This window comes from Orycteropus afer, unplaced genomic scaffold, assembly GCF_000298275.1.
Source record: "Orycteropus afer afer isolate SDZICR_OR568_19922 unplaced genomic scaffold, OryAfe1.0 scaffold00019, whole genome shotgun sequence".
In the NCBI taxonomy this organism is placed as follows: Eukaryota; Metazoa; Chordata; class Mammalia; order Tubulidentata; family Orycteropodidae; genus Orycteropus; species Orycteropus afer.
This window is the reverse complement of record NW_006921606.1, coordinates 1000385-1009131: the sequence shown is the minus strand read 5'-3', so window position 1 is coordinate 1009131 and position 8747 is coordinate 1000385. Positions and strand designations below refer to the sequence as shown.

Below are 8747 nucleotides of genomic sequence, written 5' to 3'. Positions count from 1 at the left end.
GAGCGATCCTTCTAAGTAGTGTATCTACCTGATACCCTGTGCAAACACTGCACCCTTCTGTTCTCCCACAATTGATGGCCCCAAGGAGGGTATCTACCTGATGTAAATGTTCACCCCATATGCTGGTCTACTGTTTTGCTGAAAGCCACAAGAGTGAGTTCATAATCTTAAGGGAAAAGGTTTCATGCTTATCTTCACTGAGTATGTTGTTAGCTGAGGGCTTTTCATAAACGTGTCTATAATGTTAAGCAAATTCCCTTCTATTCCTAGCGTATATAGGGTTTTTATCATGAAAGACTGCTGCATTGTATTAAATGCTTTTTCTATATTTATTGAAATGACTGTGTTTCATTTCTCTCATTCTATTAATGTGGTATGTTATGCTAATTGATTTTCTCACCTTGAACCACTCTTACATTCCTGGAATAAATTCTACTTCGTTCTGGTGTTTAATCCTTAAATATGCTGTTAGGTTTGATTGGCCAGGATTTTGTTGAGGAGTTTTTAATATTTTCACCAAAATTTTATTTTTTCCTATTATTAAGATTATTTTGCAAGGTTTACAGTCATTTATACATTCCTGCACTACTGTGCAAAGCAAGGATTACATATGTGTGTGTGTGTATTAAAGAAACTAGTTGCTGTAGAGTTGAGCCCAAGTTATGGGGTTCCATCGTGTGTCAGAATGGAATTGTGCTCCATAGGGTTTTTAATGCCTTATTTTTCAGAAGTAGAACACCAGTCCTTTCTTCCAAGGCACCTCTGGGTGGACTCCAACCTACAACCTTTCAGTTAGCAACCTAGTATTAGCAACATGTATATATTCCTTGCTTTATACACAATCTAAATATAAAGCACATACATATGCATATATATATATATATATATATGCATATGTGTGTATGGCAACACACAGATACATATATTCCTCACTTTGTACAGTAGTGTGGGACTCCATTAGTTTGAATAGATTCAATGAGAACTGGTAGACAGATCTATCTATCTATCTATATGTATATACACACATACATATCTGTATATATATGTTGTTGTTAAGGGCAGTCAATTTGGTTCTGACTCATAGCAATCCTATATACAACAGAATGAAACAGTGCCCAGTCCTGCACCAGCTTCACAATCCTCACTATACCTCAGCCCACTGTGGCAACACTGTGTCAGTCCATCTTGTTGAGGGCCTTCCCCTTCTTCATTGACCTTCCACTTTACCAAGCATGGTATCTTTCTCCAGGGAATGGTCCCTTCTGACAACATCACCAAAGTAGGTGAGAAGAGGTCTGGCCATTCTTGCTTGCAAGGAGCATTCTGGCTACACTTCTTCCAGGACAGGTATGTTAGTTCTTCTGGCAGTCCGTGGGATTTTCAGTAGTCTTTGCCAGCACCACAACTCAAAAGCATCAGTCTTCTTATTCATTGTCCAGCTTTCACATGCATATGAGGCTACTGAGAACATCATGGGTTGGGTTAGGGTCACCTTAGTCTTCAAAGCCACTCCTCGGAAGGAAGGTTGGGCAATCCTACTTCCATAGTGATACTGCCTCGGAAACTACGAGTCAGTCGGGGCGACTTGACAGCACATAACAACAACAACAGTCTTCAAAGAGACATCTTTGCTCCTCAGCACTTTAAAGAGGTCTTTTGCAGCAGACACACACACACACACACACACACACACACACACCTTTTAGGTAGAATTAAGAGGTTATAAATCATTAAGTGGTAATTAAAAATTAAAAATTATTGTTATTCATTCTGGATGCATATTGTTGGGATTCTTCAAAGATACACAGTTAAACATGAGCTCCTGTCTGCAGGTAAGGAGCCCTAGTGGTACAGTGGTTAAGCGCTCACCTCTTAACAAAAGGTCTTTGGTTTGAAGCCACCAGCCACTCAGTGAGAGAAATATGTGGCAGGATGCTTCTACACAGATTTACCAGAAATCTGAACAGATCTGAATTTTTGAAATTTGAGCAAAGCAGAACTGTAGCCAGAACAGTTGGAAGACTTGGAATGGTACAATCAAAAAGAGGCCATAGTGAGCCCTTCAAGAGCTTGATGTGGGGATTGGACTAGAACTGTGGAGAACTGCACATATTCAAAGCAACGCGGTCAGCTGCCATTGCTGAGCAGGGGCATCATTGTTTCAGACTTTGCCTGTGAAGAGCTTTGGTTGCTATACAAACTACATGCTGCCCTTGTTTTCTAAGAGAAAGATTAAGTTTCTAGCAGGGCTTTTACCTGTAATTTTTCCCTCGTACATCCACCTTTTACAAATTTGGGTTCTTCCGGTTTCACTTTGTTGGCCATGACTCAACAGGGGAAGGTTAGAAGCCCTGAGATTTAGAGCCTTGCAAACCGTATGGGGCTGTTCTATTCTGTTTTACACGGTTGTTACGAGTTGGAATTTCATTCCACGGCAATGGGTTTGTTTTGTTTTTTCCTTTTTTTTTCCTCCCTCAGCAGCTGGAAAAAAAAAAAAAAATGGGGGGTGGGGGGGGGGGGGGGGGCGCCCAGTATCGCCCTGCAGCTCCAGAACTCTTTGTAACGCAAGCCAGGTGGGCTGTGAGGCCCAAGTGCGCCGTCTGCTCTGTGCGCTCCCGAGAGAGCACCCGATGGCCGCGCGACGGACCAGCCAACTGGGTGAGGCGACTTGCGGGGACAAAGGGGTCGCGGTGCAGGTGGCGGCTACAGGAGCAGAAACCTAGGTCACGCACGACGGCCGAAGCCAGGCCACGCACGACAGCTGCGGCGGTAGTGGGAAACGGACCACGCACAGAGGCGGGAGCGGGAGCTTGGGCACGCACGGCGGCGGCGGCGGGAGCGGCGGGGCACGCACGGCGGCAGCGGCGGCGGCGGGACCAAAGCGGGGCCGGGCGCACACGGCTGCGGCGGCAGGAGTGGCAGGGGATGTGGTAGCGGCCGCGGCGGATGGCCCAGAGCTGATCTATGCGGCGCTTGGAGGGGCTGTGTCTGCGGCGGCGGCGGCGGCGGCGGGGCCTTGCCCGCGAGCGGAGCGGGGACAAGATGAAGTACCAGAAATACCTGACGGTGCTGCAGATGGCCATCGGCGTCACCCCCTCCAACCGCGGTAGCCTCCTGCCGCTAAAGAGGAAGCTGTGGTGAGAGCGGCGCGCGCGCGGGGTGGTGGCGCCAGGGACCGCGGCGCGCTATCCGCTGCGCGGGTCGGGGGTCGGGCTGGGGCTGGGCCAGGCGGGGCGGGGCGGGGCAGGCAGCGAGGCCGCCAGTGGAGCCCGGCGTCCCCAGCAGCCATTTCGGAGCCCGTTAGCCGAGCGCAGTCCGCCTCCCGCGTTAACGCGGACATTTTCCGCCGCGACCCTCGGCTGTGCTGGGCGACACGTAGTGCAGCGCGTGGCCAGGAGGGAGGGGTTGGACAGGGGTTCACTGCTGGTCTTTCCCGTCGGTGTTGCTCGTTGAGTCTCCATCCCAGCTAGTTTTGGCTCATAATTTCAAACCAGGTTTTCTTGGAGACAGTGATGTGTCTTTACTGTTATTTCTCAAAATCCATCTGTTAAAATCCATCTGTTATTGGGTACAATGCAAAGGACAAGCCACCCCCACCCATATAAGGGTAATGAATTGTGATATTATAATTGCATTATCACGGACTGTGCTTTATCTTCATGAGTTCCAATTCCTTGACCTGAAAACTATTACTGAGGTAATGGGAAAAGAAAGCCCTTAAACAAAAATGTCTGAAAGTTATACAGATGTGATTTACATAGTTGATTTATCTATCAGATCGTGTGTTATATTTTATTGTCGTCTGTGTTATGCCACCTGGAATCCCAGTGGCATTCAAGACATTCCATTGACTGGAGATTTATGTGTAAGATTCTCTCACAAAACAGATCACCAAGTAAAAGGGAATTTGAGTATAGACAAGATTAATAATTTAATTGTAAGGTTATAGAAAAAAGGAATCTAGGTTGCTTTTAGGAGCCCTGGTAGCGTAGTGCCTAAGGCACTTGACTGCTAACCAGAAGACTGGCTGTTCAAACCCACCAGCCACTCCTCGGAAGAAGGCTTGGGCAATCTACTATCCGTAGTGATTGTTGTTGTTGTTGTTATGTGCCGTCGAGTCGGAGCTCTATCCGTAGTGATACTGCCTCGGAAACCCAAGGAGCGGTCGCTATGAGTCAGGTCTGACTGGACGGCACATAACAACAACAAAGGTTTCTTTTAGGCACTTAAGGAAAGTAATTTTTTCTATATGAAACAAATGAAAGAACAATTCAAAATGTATAAAGGTCTATAGATGGCAAAAAAAAAAATTAAAGAATAGATTAAGAAAAAGTATTGCAACAGTGGAGAAATTTGGAGGTACAAAAAACAGGAGGAGTGAAATTCACATTTCAGCTCTGCCACTTAATGGTGTGAGATTAGCAAGTTATCAGCCTTCTGGAGTATCTGATTTTTTCTCTATGCATTGGGAGTAATGTTATCTACATCGTAGGTTTTAAGATTAACCAAGATAATGAATAAAAAGTGCCTACCACAGTGTCTGAGTCAGTAGTAAGTGCTCAGTAAATGTTAGTGTTTTCCCCCTTTATTCTGCAAAAGGTATTATAATTTGAGAACAGCAAGTGGCAGCACCTGGTAACAGTTGTCAGCAATTGAATTAAGAAATGTCCATGGAAGGTGATTTTAAGAGATAAATAAAGAGCGTATTACTATGAAGGAAGAAGCAATAACATTTAAGAATAATTTTTCAGATTGATGGTGTACAGAAGGGAAAAACTGATAGGACCAATTTAACCCTTCTTTTCTCCTGAGCATTTATCATTGTCTGACACACTGTATATTTTCCTTGTTTTTTATATCGTTTTCTTTCACCTAACTAGAATGTAAGTTGCTTAAGGACAAGTCTTTTGTCTCTTTATATTGTTAGCAGCTGTCAGGTCAGCCCCTAACAAATGGTGACCACATGCACAGAGGAACCCATGCCCAAAGACACCCATGCACAACAAATGTTGTGGATCACACTGTTATGGTCCATAGGGTTTTCATTGGTTGATTTTCACAAGCAGATTGTCTGGCTTTTCTTTCTAGTCTGTCTTAGTCTGGAAGCTCTGCTAAAACTTGTTCAGCATCATAGTACAGCTAAAGCCTTCACTGACAAATGAGTGGTGGCTGCATATGAGTTGGATTGGCCAGAAATGGAACCCAGGTCCCCTGCATGGAAGACAAGAATTCTACCACTGCTTCCTTTTTTGTCTGTTTATTTTGTTGCTAAACTCCCTACAGATATCCCCCTGGAACAAAATAGGTTTTCAATAAATATTTATTGAATAAATGAATAAGTTATTAATAATACATGACAAAGTTAAGGAAATCTGTTTTCTTGATATTAAATTTAAAAATTAAGATGTGGGAATAATATTTAAGAAGCTGTTAGGCATGAATATTAGCAGCAATTGACCACAAAATTCTAGGTTTCTTCTTCTTTATCATTGGAATGCTGCTTCTGAAAATACATTCCCAAATACGGAGTTTGTGTGAAGAGGACACAATCAAATAAAATTCATGTGATTTTTGTGTTATAGAGATTCACATTTGAGGCAAGCAGTAGACTGGTCCTGGAATAGAAACCATCTTTCTAGGAAGTGCTGGGAAAAGGTGGAAGGATTTTTTTTTACTTTTCCATAATCTTAGATGAGCATTTTGGAATTTCTAGTTAATATTAAATGAATATGCTAGTTTCTACGGTGGCAAATGAAGCATATACTCTGTAAACAATGGAGTGGGTGGTATATTTAAACACTTATCTGTAATTTTTTTTAAGTTGGAGAACATAGTGCTCATTTACATCTTAAGCCTTCTAGAATTTTTTTTTTCTTAGATAATGTTTCATTTCACCATGTTTAGCAACTACATGGGGGAGAATTTGAGATGTAAGGTACATGTGTGTAAGATATGAGGGTTATGACTGCAAGGTGGTGGTGGTGGAAACACTTAGCAGACATTAGAAATACATACTAGACCTTGAAATGTACCCTGCTTATGCCACTTTAGATGCTTGGACGGTGCAAACAGTGTACTTGATGACTAGCCTGAAGGTTGGTGATTTGAACTCACCTTTCATTGACACAGAAGAAATGCCTGGAGATCTATTTCTATAAAGATTACAGTCAAGAAAACCCTATGGAGCAGTTCTTTTCTGAAACGCATAGGGTTGCCATGAGTTAGAATAGACCTGATGGCAACAGGTTTGGTTTGGTTTTATGCCTACTTGCAAACAGTGAGGGTGCATATGTGAAGATTTCTGTTAATGTTTACGAAGGTTCATATGAAGATTTATGTGCTTTCTGCCCCTTCTGTTTTTCTTTAACTTGTTGAAACCTGCGTGGAAATTTCAAGTAATTGCCATTTGGTGGTTCTGACTCATGGTAATCCCATGAGGGTTAGAATAGAACTGTGTCTCTATATGGTTTCCACTGGCTAATTTTTTGTAAGTAGATGGCTAGGCCTTTCTTCCAATGTGCCTCTGGATGTGGACCTTGCACCTCCAACCTTATACTGGTGTAAGTGAAGGAAAAGTTGGATGATCCAGTGCCTTCGTGTCACATGTTCATCTGGTTTGGGCATTTGTGGCCATTAGCTTTCCTTTCTGGCTGGATCTGAAACCCCTTTAGGAGCTGCAGACTAATTTAGGTGGTAAGTAAGGCAGACAAACAGCCAGACCCATATCACTGAAGTCATCAGGAACACTCTTTTCCTTCTTGTCCCCTTCTTCTCTAAGAAACTTAGGAAGTGGGAGTATTTGTAGTGTTTGGTTTCAAATAATTACAGGTCCTAGAGCTAATGTCTTCCACCTCCACATGAGATGTATGTGAGTTTGTGCTTCCTACTGCCTTCCTTTGGGACCTCCTGGAATTGCCAGTGGTGGAAGGAAGCAGTAGGACACCAAAGCGACCTCCCTCCTGTTCAGTAGCATGAGATGTGAGTCTGTTTTAGGTGAAATGTGAAAATATTTTCATTATAAACTTCATGGTTGTAAGAGTTTTGATTTTGTGCCTAGTATTTTTCAGAGTGTTTAAACTGATCTTGTGGAACATTGGTGGTTCACTGGTAGAATTCTTATATTGTGTGCAGACATCTGTGAGACATCTCATGCTCAGCCAGTGTACTTCATGTCCATCCACCACCCATCTGTCAGTGGAGGCTTGAATGTTGCCAAGATAGTAAATAGGTTTCATGGAGCTTCTAGACTAAGACGAGGAAGAAAAGCCTGGTGATCTGCTTTGAAAATCAGCCAGTGAAAACTGGTGGATCACAACAGTCCAGTGCACAACCAATCATGAGTATGGTGTAGACCAGGCAGCCGTACATTCTGTTGTGCATGGGATCGCCATGAGTTAGGGGCCAACAACAATGCTGATCTTGAGGAAGGAGCAAAGGATATCATTTCATTTTCTTCATATTTCTAAAAGTATTTCTCTTGGCCATTTGATTCAGTAATTTTTGAAGGCCATGCCGTATCAATTCATTAATTCTTGTGTTCATCCAATAGTCAAGTTCTGAAAATGACAAGACCTGCCATTTATCAAACTTATTACCTGCGGTATCCTGTGTGTTTCATAAGTGTCCTTTCTTTTAACCGTAGAGCACCCTTGTGAGGTAGTTGCTATATTTTCCCAGTTTTATGAATGAAGTAATCAATTTGCCCAGAATCACACAACCAGGTTTTATGCCAGGTATGGAATTAAAAAGACACTAAGCAGAGAGACGACAGTCTGGAAGGGGAAGCCAACTGAAAACATTAGTACAAATTGACTGGAAAGTGCTTTTGTAGAGTCTCATTCCTCCAAGGGTGGTCTTCATGGCCACTCAGGCCCACAGAGGTCTCTTGCTTGTATATGATCAGCTCTAAATACCAGTGTCCTTTCTTGATTATTGTAATGAGCAAGTTATAGGCAATTACACACATTATTATTTGTAAGTACAATGAAGAGCCACTTAATATTAACCTATTAAATGAGTTATTAAGATTTCTGGAGTCTCTTATTATAAACAAAAATTAGCATTTTACTAGCTTTTACTGAAGGCTCTAATTTAGTATCCTTCTAAAAAGTCAGCTGTTCTGTTGTGTTCACAGTATTGTGAAACTCTGATTCTCACACAGTTGGTTGGAATCCTCCTTGTTTGGGGGAAGGCTGCTTTCTTGTCAGCACTCTAATGTTGTCATGAGTTGGTTTTGGTTGTCAATTCCTGATGCTTAAGCCAATATCTTGTAGAATGATTATTAGGTGTTATTTTGTTGTTGGTTTTGTTCTTGTTACTGCTTTGTTTTTACCATTTTTATTATTATCTTTGCCCAATTCTTTGAAGTTATTGAGTTCTTTTCCACTTACTGAAACCAAACTCATTCCTGTTGAGTCAATTTCTTATGCATAGTGACCCTATAGGACAGAGCAGTAGTGCCACATGGGTTTTCCAAGGCTGTAATCTTTTCATTTTTTAAATTATTGTTTAAAATTGTGATTTGGGTGAAAGTTTATGGGGAAAATTCATTTTCTTTTTCTTTCTTTTTTTTTTTTTAATTGTGATTTGGGTGAAGATTTACAGAGCAAATTCACTTTTCATACAGCAGTTCATATATACTTCGTCTCATGACATTGACCACAGTTTACCACAATGCAACAGCTCCCCTCCCACTTCCTCCCCATAGTTACCTCTTCCCAGTGTCCATCCGTCCATGCACTCCTGCC

At 42.4% G+C, this 8747-nt stretch overlaps 1 protein-coding gene across 1 annotated transcript in view; it reads left to right on the top strand.

Annotated features, from left to right (window-relative positions):
- Positions 1 to 2964: 2964 nt before the first annotated feature.
- TJP1 (tight junction protein 1) overlaps positions 2965 to 8747 on the top strand; it is a 520689-nt gene continuing 514906 nt past the window's right edge. The window contains exon 1 of the mRNA XM_042783575.1: positions 2965 to 3137. Coding sequence (XP_042639509.1) covers positions 2965 to 3137 — 173 coding nt within the window. The remainder of the gene's footprint in view (positions 3138 to 8747) is intronic.